The sequence below is a fragment of the Mauremys mutica genome, chromosome 8 (genome assembly GCF_020497125.1).
Source record: "Mauremys mutica isolate MM-2020 ecotype Southern chromosome 8, ASM2049712v1, whole genome shotgun sequence".
NCBI classification, from domain to species: domain Eukaryota; kingdom Metazoa; phylum Chordata; order Testudines; family Geoemydidae; genus Mauremys; species Mauremys mutica.
Window position 1 is genome coordinate 61855010 of NC_059079.1, and position 22089 is coordinate 61877098.

The 22089-nt window shown below is 48.6% G+C and overlaps 3 protein-coding genes across 7 annotated transcripts in view; 1 reads left to right on the forward strand and 2 right to left on the reverse strand.

Moving 5' to 3' along the window:
* Window positions 1-2482, reverse strand: part of KLHL20 (kelch like family member 20) — a 49768-nt gene extending 47286 nt beyond the window's left edge. Inside the window, exon 1 of the mRNA XM_045028264.1 lies at window positions 2343-2482. The gene's annotated coding sequence lies outside the window, so the exon portion shown is untranslated. The remainder of the gene's footprint in view (window positions 1-2342) is intronic.
* A 21-nt stretch (window positions 2483-2503) lies between these two features.
* Window positions 2504-18622, forward strand: ANKRD45 (ankyrin repeat domain 45). 3 transcript variants are annotated; one of them, XM_045028267.1, is made up of 8 exons: window positions 2504-2803; window positions 4328-4497; window positions 7080-7379; window positions 8149-8316; window positions 13563-13657; window positions 14593-14731; window positions 15897-15981; window positions 16630-18622. In XM_045028267.1, the coding sequence occupies exons 3-7, from the start codon at window positions 7097-7099 to the stop codon at window positions 15947-15949; spliced, it is 738 nt and encodes a 245-aa protein (XP_044884202.1). In that variant the 5' UTR covers window positions 2504-2803; window positions 4328-4497; window positions 7080-7096; the 3' UTR covers window positions 15950-15981; window positions 16630-18622. The 3 variants fall into 3 exon arrangements, with proteins under 3 accessions (XP_044884202.1, XP_044884203.1, XP_044884204.1); XM_045028268.1 differs by having other exon boundaries at window positions 4328-4472; XM_045028269.1 differs by having other exon boundaries at window positions 2504-2799.
* Window positions 8297-17636, reverse strand: TEX50 (testis expressed 50). Of its 3 annotated transcripts, XR_006581755.1 has the most exons (4): window positions 16611-16681; window positions 14978-15171; window positions 14355-14799; window positions 13559-13639 (listed from the first exon to the last, which is right to left on the reverse strand). XR_006581755.1 is itself a non-coding variant. In XM_045028271.1 (3 exons), the coding sequence occupies exons 1-3, from the start codon at window positions 17623-17625 to the stop codon at window positions 9339-9341; spliced, it is 528 nt and encodes a 175-aa protein (XP_044884206.1). In that variant the 5' UTR covers window positions 17626-17636; the 3' UTR covers window positions 8297-9338. The 3 variants fall into 3 exon arrangements, 2 of the variants coding, with proteins under 2 accessions (XP_044884206.1, XP_044884205.1); XM_045028271.1 differs by lacking the exons at window positions 13559-13639; window positions 14355-14799; window positions 16611-16681 and adding exons at window positions 8297-9608; window positions 17562-17636; XM_045028270.1 differs by lacking the exons at window positions 13559-13639; window positions 14355-14799; window positions 14978-15171; window positions 16611-16681 and adding exons at window positions 8297-9608; window positions 11990-12557.
* Window positions 18623-22089: the final 3467 nt, after the last annotated feature.

The following is a 22089-nucleotide window of genomic DNA, read 5'->3' on the forward strand; positions in this document are numbered from 1 at the left end:
TTAACGTTATAAATGCAGGCGGCAAAGCAGGGTTTGGAGTGGAGGCTGACAGCTTGCAACCCCCACATGTAATAACTTTGTGACCCCCCTGAGGGGTCCTGACCCCCAGTTTGAGAACCCCTACTTTAAATGATATGTGAAGCTTCTTTTTATTACTCTCTCTCTCTTTTTTCCCCCCCTGTTAATAATCATAAAGGTCTTTTCAGCAAGGGAGAAGCTTTAGGTAAAAAAATCTATAGTAAGTACAAAAAAGAAGTACAATGTTCATGTTTCTTTTAAAATAGGAACATCAAGCCAATATATAAACTAAACTTTACAAAAACACCAAATACTCCCTCTGTATTGTGGTGTTTCAAAACAGCCTTTAACATTTGAACTCAAGAAGCAAGAGCAGTATAACAATACTTTCTAATTCCATAACACCTATTCAAGAATCAAAGAGCACTTCACAAACAATTAAGATGCACAACATTGCTAGGAGACTGGAAAGCGGTAAATTATACCATCTACAAGAGCAGACATCCTCAGCATATGAAAAAAGCTTCAAAGAATGGTCTTGTGGTTAAGGCACCAGACAGGAGCTCAGGAGATCCGGACACAATTCTCCACTGTCACAGATTTTCTTTATGACCAATCTCTGTGCCTCAGCTCTTTATATGTAAAATGGGGATAATAATAATTCCCTAACTCCTGTATATATTAAAGGTTTAGCTTTACATATTGTTTTTCCAGCCTAATTTATAAAAATCTTACATGGTCAGACCAAGAAACAATCATACATATATTCCATCAACATGATATATTATGAACGCATAGGGAAAATTTAATATTTTGCCCCAATGAGGTTGTTGATTAATCAAGATGATGTTTAGATTTGCTCTCTTTAGTTTTGCAGGCTTCTCAAATTATCAGTACCTATTTATTATTTGCTAATAAATGTAACTAATAAATCATTTGGAACCTATTCCTGGGGGGTGTTGAGCACATGCAACTCCAATGCAACACGTGAAACACTTTTCACGTGTATGAAGGGGCTTCAGAGAATTATAAAGATCATTCCACTACAAGATTAACGGTACTGGATGTCACGAATCACCTGTATACATTTAGATAAATGGGCATGTCCACACCTGACCCTTTTACAGGAATGTGAATATAAGATGTTCACAGAATGCTGCAGGCATTTTGTGCTGTAAAGGGACTGAGGATATGTTCTTCACAGTCCTTGTGTGTTTGTATCAGAATTAATCCCCTCAAAATATCATTAAAATCAAGAAAATACATTTCTGTACAATTTTGCTATAATGTCCCTGATTTAATGTCCTCAATGGGATAGTAACACCACGTAATACTTAGTCCCATTTGTTGTTCCATTCAATTAATAGTGTTCTTTACTCTCTGATAGTGGTCTCAGTGCCAGGATATACAGATATAGCTATATAGCAGATATATGCTGCTGTTTTCATGAATAAGCATAGCTGGTTTTCTATCACCTCCTGATACGAGACCTTCCTTTTGCATCACGTCATGTATAAGACGTGACATGAAACGAAAAGAAGTCAGCAAGAGAACTAGCAAATAATGTTGTTGAAAAATAAAAAAGCAACTTAAACAACATTATTCCCTGCATCCCTTCGCCTCCAAAAAAATACCAGATCAGGACCTTAGGTGCATCATCACTCCTTATACCTCATCAATAAGAAGGTTTAAATCTCTATGCCTCTGTTTCCCCATCTGTAACACTCAGGGAGGGGAGGGAATTTCAAAGGCACAAACAGCAGTTAAGAACTTAAATGTATTGACTTCCAATGTGAATGGGCCCCCTAACTACCATCTGTGCCTCTGAGACTCTCCCCAAAATCAGGTATTCATCTCACCGTGATGCTGGATAATTTGTTCACATTTGCAAGGCAGTACCGTGAGCCCAGGATGGGAGGTGCGCTCAGATACCATCAGTACCCTCCAGACACAGACAAGACTCCAGCGTGACCCACTGTCTAGTCCCAACCAGGCCGGGGGGGGGGGGGAAGGGGGGAGAGGGAACGGCTGCATTGGGAATTGTAAGGTATTACAGTTGAAGATGGGAAGCCCCTCCCCCAGCCCCGACCCTGCACCCCCGGCACCCTGCTCCTCCCCCCCCAGCCCCGACCCTGCACCTCCCCCCGTCATCCCCGCCAAGTCCCAGCCCCAAGGCCCGGGCCCCCGGCTCCCCGCCATCCCTTGCGGAGGCCTGACCCCCTCGCTTGAACGGGGGGGGGGGGAGAGTCTTCCCCTGAAGGACCCGCCACCTGGGAGACTGTAGCCGGCGGAGGAGGGACCCGGACCCCCGCCCTGTCACTCACGGGAGCGGGGTCTGTGCCTGTGGGTGCGGCGGGTGCTGCTGCTGCGGGTCCCGGAACAGCGAGTAACCAGCCCCCTCAGCCCGTCGGCTCCGCCAGCAGGACGTGGTCCGGTCTCCCCAGCCTTCCCCCCGGAACCGCAGCCGCGGACACCGCCGTTCCGGGCTCAAACCGGCCCGTCCCCTTTCCTCCCCCGGAGATGGGGGCTCAGGGGGCCCAATGGCGGCACCAGGCTGAAGGCGAACGCCTGGCCGTCATGGCAGCGGACTGCGCTGGTATCGCCCTGAGTTGTCACGGCACCACCATGAAGTGTCATGTGAAGCCTCCTGGCAGTGGGTCACCGCCAAATAAGGTGGCCACCAGTCCCTTATTACAAGAATGTCCTTTATTTTTTCATCTCTGAACAAGATTGGGAGTTATTGAGTGCTGCAAAAACAGCAAGAAATACCCCCACGCGAATGTAGGTGAGTACTGCTTATTATTATTATTAATAATGATGATCATAATAATGTCGGGAGGAGGAGTGGGGTGAGAGTGCTAAGAAAACAGTCCCTTATTTTTTGAAATGTTGGCAACCCTGCTGTCAAGTGTCACTGTGTCACGGGAACGGTCACCACCAAGCATTATGGTAATGGGTCACCGCCAAGTGTCACGGCAAAGTGTCATGGTAACAGGTCACCGCTAAGTGTCACTGTGTCATGGCAAAGCATTATGGTGGCAGCCACCATCAAGTGACATAGTAGCGGGACACTGCCAGGGGTCACTGTGTCATGGCAAAGCATCATGGCAACAGTTACCACCACGTGTCATGGTAATGGGTCACTGTAAAGTGTCACTGTGTCATGGCAATGGGTCACCACCGAGTATCATAGTGTCCTGGAGAAGCACGCACCTCACAGCAATGCATCCCTCCATCATGGCAGTGTGTCATGGAGAAAAAGTCACACCAAAGGGTCATACTGCCATAACTGAGCATCACCAGGCCACAGGAAAGCATCCTAGCAAAGTAGCACCACATCACGGTGAAGTGTCACTGTGTCATGATAAAGCGTCACAGCGAACTCTTGTGGAGAAACATCCCAATGAAGCATCACCATGTTGAGGCAAAGCATAGCCATATCATGGTGAAGTGCCACCAACCCACAGTGCAAAATGTCGCCAAATGTGGCTTAATGCCTCAGCACTCCTGATGACAAGAATTCAGAATAATAAAATGCAGGGTCACACATTTTTTTAAACATTCAAAATTTGTAGGCATGTTCAGGCTACATTAGGATCCATAATTACAGCGCTTGGCACATTTTCACTTATTTAAAGTGGGATGACCCTGGAAATTTTGGGGACAGGTGGGATTTCTTCCTGTTTACTAGGTAAGGATTATTCTCCCCATTTTGCAAATGAGGAAATGGAGGCATGGACAATTTACAAGACTGGCACATGATCACACAGTGAGTTAGTGACAGAGCCAGGTATAGAACTCAGGACTTAGTGCAACATTCCAGCACAATCCAGCAGCCTAAGTAAACCTGAACTAATAATATTTTACATTTCTAGAGCACTATTCCTCCCAAAGACTATCAAAGTACCGTACAAATTGCAACCTCTGCAACAAGTGTGTTGTGTTTTTTATTCTTTGCCTATCAGAATAACTCAAGATGCTCAGAATGACTCAAGACAATTCCCATCTCCACACCAGGCAATAACAGTGGTGAGAGAATAGCAGATTTGTGTTGGGTCAAAAATGAAAGAAGAGCAGTTGCAAGATCTCATCTCAGTGTACTTCAACTGGACTCTGATTCTACAAAGACTTATGATCCTTCCTAAGTATGACAACCCATTTCAAAACAAATGACATGATACCAAGGGTTTGGAAATGGCTTTTAAATCCCTTCCCTAAAAATTACAATGTCAGGAGATGCAGGCTGGCATCAGAAGGCTTTGATGATTCCTCCAGCCGTATTCACCAGTGATTTCCCTCTCATTTCCAGACTCAGTGGTATTGTGCACCCTGGAATTCTTGGCAGGGAGGAGAGTGACGGTGGCACACAGAGAACTGTTGCTATGGCAACAGCAGAAGCTGTTTGCATCGGTGGGGCCAAGCAGGGCCCGGAATAGCTTTCTTGGGACTCAGAGGTGAGGACATCCCCACTGTGCACAGGTTTGTGTGAGCCCTAGAGGGGCCATGGGGCCCTAATTGTGTCTTGTTCAGTGTGATCATTTAGGGCCTGATCCTGAGAATCTGCACTAGGGAGCTGTGGGACGTTGCAGGTGTGGTGCTTGTTTTCCCACAGCAGCCTGGGTCCAGTCGGGAGCCACTAAGAAGCATTTGAGCAGAGAACAATGAAGTTGCATGCACGAATCCAGTGCAGCAGGCCCTTGTCTTGTGAGCTTCGATGCTACTGTGCAGGGGACCTCCCCTTGGCAGCTGGCTCTTTGTCCTATGTTTTTCAACACAGTTACCCTGAAAACTGTGTGAGCATGGTACCTGCAGCTCCCACTGGGATCAGTGAGTCTGGAGCACCCAGCACCAGTCAGGATCAGATCCTTCTATGACAAATCCTCCTCTAACATGGCTTTCCTTCTTAAATGTTTGTGAAAATGGCACTTTCCCATGGGCTGGAGAGAGAAGTAGCCTCACAGTAAGAATGTATTTGCCCTCTCATGAGAAAACAGAAACAAAATGGTTCCTGTCAGCTTAAGTGACGTTGGGCCTGATGCAATTTCCAGGTACGGACCCTTTCTCCTGTGCAGAGCCCCACTGACTTCACTGGGACGCCACGTAATCCTCTGTCCTGAATTAACTGAGTTAGGCCCTGATCCTGGGAAAATACATGCCAAACTGTCCCTAGAAAGTCTCTCTCTTATGGAGTACATAGATATTAAAGTCCCCTGTGTTTTTGTTCCTTAATCTCCAAGTATTTGTGTATTTTAAATCTATGAATAAGTGCTTTTGTGATAAAAAGAAAATAAACAATGGCTATATATATATATCCCTTCCCTTCCCTTCCCTTGGCTATATATAAAGACCCAAAGTGAGAACAGACGTTCGCATGGCACTGTTGTAGCCAGCGTTGCAAGAAATTTCCGTGCCAGATGTGCTAAACATTTGTATGCCCCTTCATGCTTGGACCTCCGTTACAGAGGACATGCTTCCATGCTGATGATTAAAATAAATGTGTTAATTTCTGATGGTGGCATCTGACTCAGATGATGAAAATGAAGGTGCATTGGTCTGCACTGCTTTGGGTCTTTTTTTTTTTACTGTGCAAATACTTGTAATAAAAAATAACATAAATTGAGCACTGTACATTTTGTATTCCATGTTGTAATCAAAATCAAAATATTTGAAAATGTAGAAAAACATCCAAAATATTTATAATAAATTTAAATAGGTATTCCATTATTGTTTAACAGTGTGATTAAAACTGTGATTAATCCCTGTTTTTAATTTAGTTAATTTGTTTTGTGTTAACTGCAATTAATTGACAGTCCATATATATACAAAAAACATACTGTGCCCAGTTTCAATGGGATTAAAAACTATGTCCCTATCCCCCAACCAATATCACTGTTGCTAGCTTTCTTGGGCTGTAATTAATTGCCTCACAACAACCTTGCAAATTTACATTATTATCCCCAATTTACCAGTGGTGAAACCAACACACGGAGAAGTTATGTGACTTTTTTCTGAGGTCACACAGGGCCTCATACTTCTACTGAAATCAATGGGAGTTTTTCCATTGATTTCAATGGGTGATGGAGCAAGACCATTGCTAATAAGTGACAAAGCAAGATCTAGAACCCAGCAATCCCAACTTTCAGTGGTCTACTCTAATAATTAGTCTTGCAGACTCCCCAACAGCTGCAAGAGAATAGGAGCCCATGATCTTCAATACCAAAATAATTATCCTTCTCCAGCAGCCCAGTAAAAAGTAAAACTGCGAATTGCTATGTTTCACTTTAGCCAGCAGGAGCCAGTAATGGGATGAAAATACACTATAGTAATGGAAATAAATTGACACTGGGCAGAAAAATCACATTTGAAATCTTTATGTAAGGGCTACTGAGTTCAAAGAAAGTTCATTGTCTTGCTCATACCAAGCTCTTCCTGATGTATACTCATGGAAATCTGTCTTAATTTATCACAATGATCTGCACTTAATGTGGTCACTAGTTAATTTGATCTGCTCTGCCTGAGTTAGGTGGCAAGCCCTTTTAAACATTACATTCTGCAAAACTGGCATGTGCATTGGTAACAATATAAAAACAGTATTGCCAACCCCAAAGTTCAAAACTCATGAGTCTGACTCACACAAATCACAAAATTGGCTTTAAAATCATGAGATTTTTTAAAAAATAGTAAATGTTGGGTTCTTGGTATTTGCCTTCTGGGGTTTGAGCCATTAGGGTTGACATTTTCCAGCTGTACTCTGCAACCACAAGGCACGCAGTGTACTTTGTTTTTTAAATGAAAGTTGAGATTCTCATGCAATATCATGGTTCCAACAGCTGGGGCTTTAAGAAAAATCACAAGACCCACGATAAAATAATGAGAGTTGGCCACACTGTAAATAAAAAGAATACATTAATATCAGGGAGCGTCATTGGTGAATATTGGATGTGCCCCATTCTATTTCGGAAAAGACCCAGGTTACAATCCTGGTGAATATATATACGGGCAAACCACAAAACCAATCAGCTGCTTTAAAGGATTCCATACTGTTCCTCCTTTTTTGGCAGACATTGCTCTAGAGACAATGGAGCTAGTAGAAGCAACACAGCCAGCAGATACAGGAGAGCCTAAGGAGCCAGAATATTCTAACCCTCTCCTGAGGCATGCTCTCACTGGAGATGTGGAAGGTGTGCAGCAGATTTTTGCCGACCCAGAAGACCCTGATGGTGAAAAGGCCATGCAACTTCTCATGGAAAAGGACATCGTAGGGAGAGACCTACTGTACGCAACCAGCATGGCTGGACAGAGTGCAGTCATCAGAGCACTGGCAAAATATGGAGTGGTCATGAAGGATAAAACAGCCAGAGGTATGCTGCTGACAGCAGCGGGCGACAGATTGGGCCCCACACCTGCTCACTCCGGCCCTGACCCAGTTCCCATCCAAGCCGACGCATTGACTTCATTGGTGCAGGATCAGCCCTTCTGCTCCTTCAAGCTTAGCCTGACTTCTCTGAATTCACATTCACTTACTCCTTCCACCCTCCACTCTGCTTCTGTGAAGCTTGATCCAAGCACCACTGAAGTAATGGGAGCCTTTCCATTGACTTCACTAGGCTTTGGATCTGACCCTAGATCCCCACATGGCTTTATACTCACCTCCTCTCTATGCTCACTCACTCCCCCTATCCTGGCCTCTCCTCTCTTCCCTTCCTGTAACTCTCCACTGTTAGAAATTGATCTTCCTGTTCTGTTGTCCCAGCTGCTTGGTCATCTCTCACTTCCTGCAACCTAAATTCTCTAACCCGCTTGCTGCAAAACTTCCCTTTCCTCTGTTGTACCACTGATTCCAGACTCCATATCCCTTTCCCCTCCCCTCCATGGCTGGCTCCTTCCCTGTACATTTTGTCGGAGGATTGCCCTTGGCCACAATTTTCTCCCCATCCTCACTCTGCTGTGCAGCACTGGTTAGTTGCTGACCTCCCCTCCAGTGGCGGCTGCATTACAGAGGGGTTTCACATGTACTTAGCACTTTGGGAAGAAAGTTGCTCTGAAAATGCAAAGTATTATTAGCTGGCATTTGACCCCCAGCAAGATACCTCTCCCTTTGATTCTGATGACTTCTCTGTCATCCCCCAGGTTACACACTCCTCCACTGTGCTGCGGCCTGGGGCCAGCTGGAGACTTTGAAAACTCTGGTAGAACTGGAAGCTGATATTCTAGCAATGACTTTCCAGGGTGAAAAGGCCCGAGATATAGCCCACCGTTATACACAGACAGACTGTGTCGAATTCCTGGACTGGGCAGGTGAGACTGGTAATGCCCAGCTACACAGAGGCGGTTGTGATCACCATGGGTTAGAGCCTCAGCTGGTGAAAGTCCATCAGAGCTCCTTTGGAGTGAATGAAACTATGCTGATTTACACCAGCTGAAGATCTGACCCCCATGTCTGTAAGTCACGTGAATTTTAAATACTACTCTAGGCCTGACCTGTAAGGTGATTGATCCAACAACAAATGCAGCTGCTAAGGTGAGAGCTGCACCAGTAACTCTGTGGGTGGACCCTTGGTGCCCATGCCCTAAGGAAAGTCCTGGATAGCAGAAATGTAAAGCATCAGGCTGAGGTTCTCTGGTCCTGCCAAGCAATGCTCAGTGCAGGACCAGAGGAAAAGGGACAAAGCTGCTTTACCCTGTCCATGCAGCTCCCTGACACGCAGAGTGGTCAGGGAGCAGTTTGGCCCCTGGTGTGACCCAGCAGCTAAAGCCCTAAGGGGCCATTCTAGCAGCCAGGGGTTGCTGGATACAGTGGCTCTCCAGTCATGCCCCCCGTTCCTTGGCCATGCCCACTGTGCTGGAGGAGCTGATGTACAGCACTTATTCTGGTTCTATGCCATATGGGGATTCACCTTTGGCTAGAGGAGTTCCCAGCTATCTGCAATAAGGCAGCTTTCCAGCTGCCTTGCATTGAGGGAGTGGCTCAAAGCAGCTGGATCACAGGAGAGAACTGGGGCTTCTTTCTGCCTAGTACAATGTAATTTGCTGACGTTCCAAATTCAAAGTGCCGTCACCACGCTTCTGAAAGATTTTTTTTTAACAGTCCCTCTTTCTCCCCTCCTCCTTCCCCACCTTGTCCACAGGAACATCGACAATATTCAATTCTCAAACTGTCATCATTAGATAAACGTTCAAACAAACAGACATTGACTTCGGATTGGCTCTGTCCTTGACCTCCCCACTCTCCTGCCTTCGCAACATCTTAGCAAAGAATATGGAAAAACAATTATCAGAGCACAAAAATATGATTGTTGTCCAAGAAGGAGGCCTTTCCCTTATACTTCCTGCATCACGGTATCCGTGCTGGAGTAGTGGCTGTACAGACAAATAGGGAAGATCTCTTCATCCTTAATTTCTTCTTCCTTCCTCTTCTTACTTAACTTCCGGTGCCTGGCTTCTTTCCTATGATGGTGGCATACATACTTCAGGCATTTCATCATGACAGACGTGTTTGCCACCAGCCTGCAGAGCATTTTGTCCACGTTGCAGGTGCACTCAGCATGACATTCTGTCGTGACAGAAACAGAAGGGGTCTTCACGGACACCTGGAAAGACAAAGCAGATGACATTGTGACAGTAATTCTTTTCATTGAGAGCCAAAAGCCATCAGCCTGGATTTCTTATTTACCAATTCAAGAGTCCGCAGGCCAGATCTTCAGCTGGTGTAAGTCACCTCCACTGACTTCAGTGGAGCTATGCTGATTTACACCAGTCTGGGGATCTGGCCCATGGATTTCAATGGAGATATGCTGGTTTACACTAGCCTGGGGATCTGGTCCAGTCTGTTGTTCTCCAGAGATTTACTTTTTGCAGGTCGTTATAAGAAAACTTCAGACTTATCCTCCCATCCACCTGCTAAGGCTCCCACTGGGTTCTATCCTGGCTGTTACAGTACTTTCAAATGTCTCCATTGCCCATTTTAGGGCTTAAATCAATCTCTAACTCTTAGGGACTAGGATGAGACCTTCCTGGGGGCAGATCACCCCCACATCTGCCTATAGGGGGTTTCTTGCACCTTTCTTGGATGTGTCTGGTTTTGCCAGAGACAGGCCACTGGGCTAGATGATCACAAGTCTGAGCCAGTCTGGCTGTTCCTATGTTATGTTCATGGTGCATGAGATAAATCCTTGAGCGAGCCCATGCTACAGAGTCCTTTGCCGTTAGGTTCAGTCCTCAGAATACCAATTCAGTTTAAAACGATGAGGCCCAGTTGACCTGTCCCTTTAAAATCAGCCCTTTCCCCTTTGATGGTTCATGGAGAGGTTTCCAGCCTCTTGGAACAGTGCTGAAGAAGGAGCCAGAGCATTTTAAATAATCAACAAGTCATGTTTCTTCAGCATCATCTAGAGACTGCTGACAAAGGGTCTAATCCTGGGCCTGCTGATGTCAACGGCAAAACTCCTCTTTTCATCGGTGTGAGCAGGACTGAGCTGTAAGGGCCACTTCCTGATGCACTTACGCTGAGCTGTACCTTGCTTTGTGAATAATCCCATTGACATACAGCACTCTGCCCCAAAAGCAGCAGGGCCCAGGTCCTCAACGGTATCTAGGCTCCTAATTTCCATTGATTTCAGTAGAAGTTAGGAGCCAAAATACTTGGAGGAACTGGGCCAAGATCTGACTCCATCTGAAAGCCCAGGTGCAAGTCTGTTGCCTCACTGAGGGCGCGTGTGGTCTGAGTACAGATGGCAGCCCTGCCACGTGGGCAAGCCGGAGCAAATCCTTGAACATGGATTAATTTGGAAAGCTCAGTGTTTGCAGCAGCAAGGCCCCAGGCATCGACTGTTTGGTGATCACCGAATGTTTGTAGTGTTACCCCCTCATCTCTCCGCTGCTCCTTTCCTTACCTCTTTGGATTCAGAGAGCACCATTTGGTATCCCTAGTCCAGTGGTTCTCAACCAGGAGTCCCCTGGGGGCCATGGGCAGGTTTCAGGGGGTCCGCCAAGCATGGCCAGTGCTAGACTTGCTAGGGCCCAGGACAGAAAGCCAAAGCCCCGCCATGCAGGACTGCAGCCTGGGGCCCCGAGCCCCACCACCTGGGGCTGAAGCCGAAGCCTGAGCAACTGAGCTTCACAGTGCTCCCTGTGGCATAGGGCCCCAGGCAGTTGCCCTTCTTGTTACCCCTTAACGCTGGCCCTGGGTTTTAGATGCAGAAGAACAGTTGTTGTGGCACAGGTGGGCTGTGGAGTTTTGATAGCATTTTGGGGGGGCCTCCGAAAGAGAAAGGTTGAGAACCTCTGCACTAACCGACACTGTAAGCTCTCTGGGGCAGGGACTATTTTTGTTTTACTACTCTCTGTACAGCACCAAGCACCATGGGACCCTGATCCTTTACTGGGGTTCATAAGTGCCACTCTAATACAAATAATAGTAATTGCATAAGGGTAGGCTTTCCCTAGACCTCTGGCCATACCCAGAGGGCTCCCACCTCCCCCAGGAAATGGGACTCAAGGCTCAGGGATGATCCAAGCCAAAGCGGTGGGTGCTATCCTGGGCTGGTTGCTATTTCCCATATTTAAGTGCCTTGACTCTAGCTGTTCATAGCCTCTAGCTTGTATCATGGCACAAAACTCGAAAGCTGACAACCGCCTCTGGTCAACACAGGATATTTCAACACCTAAATAAGTGATCTGACTTCCCAAAGTGCCAAGCACACAGCAGAGCCCCTGGAGACATGAGTACCATCAATGGGAGATCTTGAGTGCTCAGTATTATTGACAATCAGGCCACTTTCTGAGGTACCCAAATATGGACTTAGCTTTAGTCTCCTATTTCTGAACCTCTTGGCCTTGGTGTCTTCAAAAGTTAGGCTTAAGTGACTTGCCCAAGGCCACCCAGTGAATCAGTAGCAGAGTTAGTCGATTTCCAGTCCCGTGCTCTAATCTAACCTGCACTGTTCCTACCTTGCTCATTTCCATCACTCACCTTCTTCTGCGGTCTTCTCAATTTGCTCCAAAGACCGCATACACATAAGCCCCCTAGGAGGAAAAGTATAATTTTGCAGCTGGTATACAAAACCTCCAACCATCCTTTGGCTATTTCCAGGTAAGTAAAGCAGTGAGACAGTTGGTCCAGAGGGTAGGGCAGGCAGTTAGATTGAAGTGCAGTTCCAAGTTGCAGTTGCTCCAGATCCTCTGGAAGAATTTCCCATCCAACTCTAACCCAGCTGGGGCGATCACAAAGGCAGAGGGTCTCTTGGAACAAGAAGGCAATCCAGACAGGAAAGACTAGGGATACACCTCGGACAAACATTATCTTTTTTTAAGAGGAAAGGTCTCCAGTGACTTGATCATCAGCATGTACCAACTGCAGCCAGAGATCCAGCAGCAAATAGCCTGTAGAATTCATACTGTAGTGCCTTGGATGGATTTTAAGCAAATGAACCACTCCACCCTGGCGTTTTGTGGCTTGGGACCAAGCTCCAGTCCTGAGTGCCAGAGAAGTTGTCAGCTGGTAACATCATCAGCCAGTGGCATTTGCTTTCAAGAAAGGTATTGTGATGTCATAAGGATCTCAAAGCTTTTTTCAGTGGGCATCGTAAGAAGTTAAAGATATAAGCAGCCTAACATGGTCTAGCAGCTAGAGTGGGGAAGGGGGAGTTAGAAAGATTGACTTCTAATCCCAGCTCTGTAACTGATTTAGCCGCTCTGTGACTCAGTTCCCCATTTGTAAAATGGAGATAATATTGACCCGTTTTGTACAGTGCTTTGAAATCCACAGATGAAAGGAGCGATATAAGTGCAAACTATTGTTAATACAGATGTTCGACTTGCTAAGGATGCTGTTCTAGTACAGCCAGTTATATTTATGAAACTAGGGAACATGAGAAACCTGGTGTCATTGAGTAGTTGTGAACCTCTTGTGCACACAACTAGTCCCATTGAAGTTGCAGCTTCTCCTGTGAATAACTGCTCTGTTGTGAGTCAGGGGTTCACAGTCTGGCCCCTGAATGACTTGGTCAGGGCAGTGCTCTGCATTGTACTCTTTCTAATATACACAGTTTTGCCAATGACTGACCCCTCAAGTTTGCAGCCTACAAAGATGACCCTTAGTGTAGGTGTGACCCTGTGGGAGGCTGAGCTCTTGGGACTTCCCTTGAAGTCCAGGGGAACTAGGGGCACCTACCACCTGACAGGAGCAGGCCCATCATTTCTAGATCCTTAGCTGGCATAAATTATCATTGAAGGTAGTGATTTACACCAGCTGAGGATCTATCCTGTTGTGCCTAGTTTCCCAATCTATAAAATGGGACAATAGACTTATCCACCTCCCAGGAGTATGATGAGGCTCCATTCATTATAATTATAAACCCCAAGGGCTTCCAAGGAAGGGCAAATAATTAGTACCTAAATAGCCTTAAAGTAGTCTGGATCAATATGGGACACAAGGCTGGTTCCTTTTGTGTAGCAGTCTCTCTCTCTATAAGCCCCTGCCTCGTTCTGTGACTACTTCCCCATGACTAACCTTGTCTCTTCATCATGTGTGTCCTGTTTCACAGAAGCTAAGCAGTCTCTGCAGACGTTCATTGCCCACATCCAGGCAACGATTGCAGACCCAGAGAAGGTGCAGGGAAGGCTGAACAAGGAAGACAAGGTACAGTGCAGAGCTCTTATCAGGAGAACCGACCTATTCGCAGTAAAGTTTAGAACTGCCTTCTTGATTCCATGTGGGGATATGTTTTCTGCTCACCACACCCTTTGCAGAATAAGAGGGAAGGAGACTACACTCAGCAGTGCTTGCAATGGGGAGCAGATCAGCATATGAATGATAATACTTTGATAGCCTGCTGGAGAAGGTGCTGGATAAACACAAAGGCTCAGATCGCCAAGGTATTTGGGTGTCTAACTCCCATGGATTTCAGTGGGAGTTGGACACCTAAATCCCTTTGAGGATCTGATGCTTTGCACATATGAATGAAGCCTTATAGGTCCTGTGCGAGGTGAGTGTTATCCCCAGTTACAGATGGGGAAAGTGACCCACGGAGAGGTATTCCAAGGTTACACAGGGAGAACGGAGCCCACGCTCCTTCTGCCTGCTCTAGCCCTTTCACTGCACTCTTAACGCTGAATCGCTTGGCACCTCGTATTGCTTTGCAGCATCTCCTGTAGCCCAACAGCATTTATGGGCTCTGAAGAGAGTCGCACCCAGTTCTCCTGAACCCAGAGGCACAGGAAGAGTGAGCGTCTGGTTCTGGATGATATCTTGGGAGCTCCTGGCTCCCAGTCCTGTGCTCTGATCACTACACCATACCTCTCTCTTCAATTAACTGATACAAACTTAATCTATGTACCTTATTTGTAACTCCTAACAGGAGAGGCCAGTTTCAGTTCAAGAAGGCCAATGTTGCATCCTCTCTTTTGTGGCTGGCAGAGGCAGGCATGTAAGAGATCACACGGGCAGTTTGACCCTGGGTTGTTACCTGACCTTCTGATTGAATGAGAGGGGCCACTTGTAACCTCATCTAAAACGAAGTAACTGATTTCCGGAGGTCGCCTTCTAAAGATTAATGTCCCTTGTCTCTTCTACAGAACATGTCTCTCAGCGCCTGTCGTGTAAAATCTGACTGGCTTGAGAACGCCAAGGAGCCCACCAGACAAGACTTCCTGGATCAGAAGCAGCAGCTGGAAGATATCTTGCTTCCCATCTTCACAAAGCTGGCCACGCCCCGTGAGTATTGGGGCTACAGAGCTCAGAGCCTGAAGGGCAGGATGAATCCGTTATATGATTATCAATATCTGTATATAATAATAATAAATAATAATAATGAATAGACTAATAAATTATTGAAAAATAAATTAAAATAGTCATAGCCACTGATTACAGAGTGGGCTCTTGAGTGACCATATAAATTAAAATGGTACACATTTGTTGCCCTACACAACATAGTATATGGTATTTCTAGGACAAGATTACCTGAGGGTGTGCTGTGGCGGAAAGATTATGGGCCCAATTCTCTAGTCCTTTAGGGTAGCTTTGTGCTGGTCTCCACCCCTTCTGACTGGAAAGCGGGGAGGGATGGATGAACACCTCCATCCTGTGTGTACAGAAGGTGCTCAGACTCCAGGCAGACAGGTGCCATAACGGAACGCAGGTGGAGAGATGGGAACCTGCAATGGGGAGAAATGAATCTGAAGAGTTATTCACTTTTGAGTTAGGAATGTGAGAAGGACACGCCAGAGGCAGGAAACCTCCTAAGGATGCAGGGGGCTCTTTTCCTCCTACTGCCGTCTGCCTCAGGAAATCCTGGATTTCCTTGCCCAAACATATCTCACACCCAGTTATCCCTGGCTCGGATGCCCTCCCACTCCCCTGTAGCTCCCAAACCCCAGCAGTCCCTCAGTCACCCAGCCTCTTGACCTCTGCCACCCAAATTCTCCCCTTGGAGCCACACAAAGCAAGTGATGGGGAAGCAAGTGATGGGGAAGAGACCCTGCAAGCTCTAAGGGGGTCGCTCTGCACGTGCCAGCTGTGCTGGGACTCTCCTTAGACACCAAAGGAAATTCCCAGACAAAGACTTTGTTAGTTGGAGTTAAGACGGAGAGCACATCAGAGACTTCAGGCTAAAACCCCTCCCAGGGACTAAAAGCACTGAGATTCAATAGGTCTGATGAGGAAGGGGCACACAGCAAGGGAATGGTCATTCAGCATTGCTGTCAAAAGTGACCAGAGCACAGAGCCCTCTGTCTCTATGTCTGGAAATGATGTTGATAGTTTTCTCAGCTCTCTCAGCTGCAACGCATTGTATTTGCCATATCCATTAGTCTGTAACTGCACTAGAGGAGGTAGTATTAGAACGCAAAGAAGCATCGCTTGGAAATCTGCTGTCTTGCAGGTCCTCCGACAGCTAAGAGCACCAGGTCAACATTGAACTGCAGCAAAATCTGAAGCTTCATTTCCACAGCTCCTGCCTGTCTCAGGTCTTATATTTTTTTAAGCCTCACACATATATAGTCATTAATCTGAAAATACAGCCCTAGAGCCAAACTTTGGGAGAGGCTGGATCCACATGCAGACCCAGCAGCATGGACCCATCCCTGATCAGTTTCTAAATGCCAAGATAGCAAGGTTGTTTTCGGTTCGAGAAAGGTCAGATGAGGTGCTGGCTATTCTATGTTATCTGGGTCAGTGGCACTTTCAATTCAATTCAATTCAGCGAGACTTTATTGGCATGACAAGCTTTACAAGTGTTGCCAAAGTGTTAAAAAGGGACAGACCCCTTAGGCCTCTGTCAGAGGCAGGGATGACCCACTCAGGCTGAAATTACCGTAGATACAGTCTTTGGGGTTAGATCTCCTGTAGCTCGGTGTCATTGCTGGCCCTTTCTGATCCAGAGGCTGGTTGTTTCAGCACCACAGTAATTTAGAGGCTGATTTTGAGGTGCTGGGCACCTGCAACTCCCAGTGATGCCAATAGGGGGCAGTCCTTCTCAGGGTTAGGGTCTTCATTATAGTGTTTTTTTGCACCACAAGTCTACTAATTGCAGACCTGAGATCCCCAGGTCACCCTGAACTTTCCACTTTAAAAAATCAGCCTGACTTTACAGTACCTCTTTGATGCTTTCCCAGGTGTAGCTGTTGTCCCAGATGGCAGAAAACCTTCTGAGGATCATGCTTCCTGAAACAGGAAGGACAAAGCACAGCTGGGCTGTCAGGCTCGCTCTCCCACTTCAGTTATTACTATATGGCGCTAGTCATGTTAGCTGCTTTACAAACACAGAAGGCAAAGGCCCTGTCCTGGAGAGTTTGCAATCTAAAAATAGCAAAGTCTCTCACTTGTCCCTCCCTTGAATCAACGGGTGCAGTTTAAAATCACCCAGCTGAGCACGTGCTGGAGGCTGCGCTCTGGCTGCTTTGGCTGTCCTTAGTGGAGCTTCTGGGTTTTTTTTTTCCATGCTGGTTTAAACCTCAGTCTCCTTCTCGTTTGGGTCAAGGCCATTCTGTGACTGGGACAAGGGCTTGGCCTACATGTGCTCATTGTGTTCTGGGCCAAGCATAGGTCGTCCCCAAGTGTTATGCTGGGGCATATTTCCCCGACTGGAATTGCCTGGCTGCCAGAGCCTCCGTGACGTGACTCCCATTCTGTAGTGCTATGTGCTGCCCACAAGCAAGGTGCTCACAAGAGGCTTTCAGCCAGGATCCATCAGAATGAATTCCATCCGTTCACCTAGCTAGTGGAGCCAGCCCATGGCTGCTCACATAATCTCCTTGATGATGCAAAAAATTAATCAAATAGCATAATAACTCCTCAGCCATCCAGTGTGACTCATTGCCATGGCAGCAGACAGAAAGCCAGTTTGCACCAAACATGCCATAAAATTAGTCAAATCCACCGTGGTATGAGCTGTTGCTTTTGATTACTTAGCTGTCCCGTGCATGCACCCTTTGGCTGAGCTCTGACTAGGTCTTAAGGGAAGCTTGTGGGTAGGTCAGAGAGTAGCTCTGTTTGGCCCTTCTGTTGCCACAGGCACCTTATAAAATGCCCTCTTTAAAAAGTGTACCTGTCCGTTCACTCCAGGTGAAGTTCAGCCTATGCAGATAGCCACTGCAAAGCTCATGCCTCATTTAAACTTGACTTAGAAGGTTTAAGTGGAGCATAGGCCTCGCGCTGGCTCTCTGCATGAGCAGAGGAGAATGTCACAAAGAGCTGATACATTGCTAAGCTAATGACCCTCAAGGTGTCATTGTAAAGGACTTGCTGAGGGGGGCCCCTGTGAGTGACACTAACTAAGGGCATGGCTACACTTGCAGATGTAGAGCGCTTTGAGTTAAACCAGCCTTCGTTGAGCGCAGTGGGGAAAGCGCTGCGATCTGTCCACATTGCCAACTAGCATTGGCCTCTGTTAGAGGCAGGATACTGGGCTAGACAGAGCATTGATTGGTCTGACCCAGGCTGACTGTTCTGATGTACACTCTCCTTGGCAGCATTGTTGGGCTCACTAGCAGAGATTCCAATGTGTGGGCGGAAGAAGTGATCTGAAAGAAACCTCACCTCAGGCTATGCATATGTTAGTACCCCACAGAGCTATGCAGGAGGCAGTGATTGGGTTCCAGTCACACACTCACTAGGCTTTGGGGAGCAGACAAATTAATTAAAACAGTGTTATTCCAGAGGGAGAATCTTAATGGCTTGGGGAGCATGATGAATCATGCTGTGGTATTCCCCAATATTAACCTATTCCTCATGAATAATCCAGTATGTTTAGAAAGACCAGCCTAGTCCCTCCATTACCTCATGTAAGAAACCTTGCATCTAGTGAGCTAAAGCTTTGTTAGGGCCAGGGCCATCCTTAGGCATATGCAGCATACACAGCTACGTAGGGCACCATGAAATTTGGGGCATCAAATTGCCCCATATTTCATGGTGCCCTAGGCAGCTGTGTCCTGCATATGCGGCAGCTCCAGCCCCGGCGACCAACCCTATACCTCGGCCAGCCCCCCCGCAAGGGGCAGGGCCGTCCCTAGGGGGGGGTGTGGGGCCCCGAACAACTCCCTCCGCCCTGCCTCTTACCCTTCCCCCCTGCTCCGCCCCAGGCCTGCCCCCATTCCACCTCTTCCCTCAGCGACCCTGCACTCACCAGCAGCGGTGGGAAGCAGAGCAACCCGGCCGCAGCCTGCTCTACTCCGCCAGCTCCCAGCCGTGGTGCTCCCCTTCCCGCCGCCGGTGAGTGAGGGGAAAGGATCGCCTCCTGCACTCACCAGCAGCAGGAAGCAGAGAGACGCGGCCCCAGCGATGTCGCTCAGGTTGGGGAAAGACCCGCCCCCAGCTCTCACCGGCGGCAGAAAGTGGAGCGCCGTGGCTGGGAGCTGGCAGAGTAGAGCAGGCTGGGCCCGGACTGCTCTGCTTCCCGCCACTGATGGTGAGTGGGGGATCCCTTCCTCCAAGCCCTCTCCCCGAATCGATATGGCTGGGGCCGGGGCGAGGGAAGCAGAGTGGGCTGCTCCCAGCCCCCACAACCTCCCGGGCCACTCTGAGCCTGTGGGGCCCCCAAAAGTGGCCCCCACAGCTCCTGCCTCCCAGACCCTGGGTGGGGGGGAGAGGCAGGGGGGCTGTGTAGGGCACCCAAATGGCTAGGGATGGCCCTGGTTAAGGCTGCCAGCTCTGTAGCACTTCTGTGGCACCTGGAAACCAACAGTCACATGACCCTGAGCTAAACCTCACCACTCCTAAGCAGGTAGGTATTATCCCAGTTTTACAGAAGGGGATCTTAAGGCAACTAGAAGCTAAGTGACTTGCTCAAGGTTACATGAGAAATTTGTGGCAGAACTGGGGACAGAACCAGCTATCTTGAGCTAGCTGATAGAAAAAGCCTAAACTCCAGAACTTAGAAGTGGAGCAGAAGAAGAGTCGCACCTTGGGGTCTAACTTTTACCTTCATAGGCTATTTCTAACTTGCTCATGCCCCTCATCAGGTTTTTATTAACATGGTGTTGATCCTCCAACTGCAGCTGATTCTGCTGGTGTGTGAATGGGCAGGGCATGTATGGTAGCAGAGCCTGCCAGAGAAGTGTATGGTGGTCCATTCAGGGCTGGTGCAAGGATATTTTGCACCCTAGGCAAAACTTCCACCTTGCGCCCCCCTGCCTCCCCTCCCCCCAGAGCATCGCTTATTATAAACTTTCAAACATGAATACTGCATAATGTGGCATTGTTCATTAGAATTAATACACGTTTGCCTTGAAAATTTATTAATTTCATTATTTAATGAAAATAAATGGCCTTGGGTCTCCTGCATGTGGCTAGAATCCCTCCTGCCCCCCCCCCCGAATCTGGAAAGGGCTGTTTGGGGGATCAGAGCACAGAGCTGGGAGTCAGGATCTGGCGTCTGTTCTCCACCCTGGCACCAACTCACTGGATGACTTCAGGGAAGTTACTTCGCTGTTCTGGGCTTCAGGTCCCCTCAGCGCCAAGGTGTGAAATGGTTCCTTGCTCCTAGGCTGGAAAGTGCAATGCAGGCGGGAGGGGGTGTCTGAAGGCCTGTCTTCCCCACAGGTGTGAGGTGAGAACAGAGTTCCAGCCTCCGTCATGACCCTCCTGGTTGCTTTACTCTGCCCCATGCCAATCACTGCTGAAGCCCCTTACTCAGAGAGCTCTGGCCCAGGACAGAGGCATCAGTGTCATTCTGGGCCTGATTTTCAGAGATGCTGAGCATCTGCGGTTCCCCCGATGTCTGTGGGAACTCCAAGGTTCTCAGTACTTCTGAAACTCAGGGGAATTTATTTTGAATGCTGGGCCAGGACTGAGCCTGCAAAGGCAGGTCCATATACACCCCTCAATCCACAGCAGATCTCCCATCACTAACAATACACGCAATCAGGAGAATGATGAGGGGCAGTTGGCCCAATGCTGGGAATGAGGAGGATATGACCCTACTGTGGTCACTAAACTTCTACCTAGTAAAGTTACTGGTGCATCTGCTGTCATTCAGTGGGAGAACAAAAATCTCTTGGGTGCTGCAGTCTGCCCAGGGTTCAGCTGCACTTAACCTAAGTTGCTCCCAGGCTGGCTGCAGACTCAGGCAGACCGAACTGTGTCAGCTAGATGCCCATCACCTTTGGAAGATTTTCCTTGTAGCCATAAGGGCTCGAGGCAGCCATGTTTCTTCACTGAAAACTTGCAGCGTGCTACCCCTGAATCCCAGATTAATACCTTGTGTGGGCAGGTGCAGCGCTCAGGGCTTGAAGGCCTCTGGTCGAATGGTCTGAGCCAGCGCAGAACTAGGAGCCTCACTCTCCTGTGTTCAAAGCAGGACTCCGACAATGACTCCCCGGGTGACCTTGGGCAAGTCATGTCCCTGTTCTCTGCCTCAGTTTCCCCCAAAATGGGGCTCTATTTACCTGCTCCACAGGGTTGCAGGGATGGAGGGGGATGAAGCCTTGGAAGGTGGCATGTGCTGAGGACGGTTACACTTTTGCAGCTCTTTAACCCTGTATCTTCTGGCAAGGCCATGATCCACCCCCACAGGTGGACCAGTGGGTACAGTCTCCTCTTCCTTTCTCCCACCCCAGCCCCCGCTCCCACTGCTGCATTGTGTCAATAGGGCCAGCTGCAGGCAGGCTGATGTCACCCGCTCTGATCTGCAGCCGGCAGCCCTTGGGCAGCAGCCGCTGCAGTGGCATGGGGTCCGGGACCAGGGCCAGTGCAACCATTTAGGCGACCTAGGCGGTCGCCTAGGGCACTAGGATTTGGGGGGCACCATTTTTTTCGGCAGCGACCGCGGCCCAGTCACCGCTGGCATTTAAGTGGAGGGAGCTGGGGTGGGGGCGTGCGGGGAGGGCCGCCTGCAGCAAGTAAGGGCGGGGGCGGCATGCAGGGGAACTCCCCGCCCCAGCTCACCCCTGCCCCGCCTCCTCCCTGAGCACGCCGTGGCTGCTTCACTTCTCCCGCCTCCCAGGCTTGCAGTGCCAATCAGCTTAGGCGCCGCAAGCCTGGGAGGCAGGAGAAGTGAAGCAGCGACGGCGTGCTCAGGGTGCTCGTGCATGGAGCTGGGGCGGGGGGGGGGGCACCTCAGGGCGGAGGGTGGGGAGCTGCCGTGGGGAGGGGGCGCCTCAGGGCAGGGGCTCGGGGGAGGGCGCAAGGTGGAAGTTTTGCTTAGGGTGTGAAACATTCTTGCACTGGCCCTGTCCGGGACTGCCAGAGCCCGAGGGAGCAGGCTAGGGAGCAATGCAGAAGCCCGAGGGCTCGGGGAGTAGGCAGCTCTGGGCTGGTGGGGGGGGGAGGCGCGAGCGGGCAGAGACGTGGGGCGGAGCGGAGGGAGGCGGCGGGGCCCGCAGTTGCGGAGGACACCCGTAGAGGTAGGTGCTAATGTGGCTGTGAGCGACCCATCCCCCCGCCGGGAGCAATAGTGTAAAAAATATTGGGGGGCACTGCTTTTTGGTACCCTCAAATCTTGGCGCCCTAGGCAGCCGCCTAGTTCACCTAGTGGTTACACCGGCCCTGGGTACAGTTGGGACTGCCAATGGTGGTGGAAGCAGAGTTGAGGTAGTTCCTTAAACCAACTTGACTAATTCCTTTCCCTGAGAGACAAG

Coding starts and splice junctions, on each gene's coding strand:
- TEX50 (XM_045028270.1), bottom strand. CDS start 12,316: ATGTTTGTCCGAGGTGTATCCCTAGTCTTTCCTGTCTGGATTGCCTTC. Junction 9,609..11,989: donor TGAGAAGACCGCAGAAGAAG/GTGAGTGATGGA, acceptor TTGTCTTTCCAG/GTGTCCGTGAAGACCCCTTC.
- ANKRD45 (XM_045028267.1), top strand. CDS start 7,097: ATGGAGCTAGTAGAAGCAACACAGCCAGCAGATACAGGAGAGCCTAAG. Junction 7,380..8,148: donor GAAGGATAAAACAGCCAGAG/GTATGCTGCTGA, acceptor GTCATCCCCCAG/GTTACACACTCCTCCACTGT. Junction 8,317..13,562: donor CGAATTCCTGGACTGGGCAG/GTGAGACTGGTA, acceptor CCTGTTTCACAG/AAGCTAAGCAGTCTCTGCAG.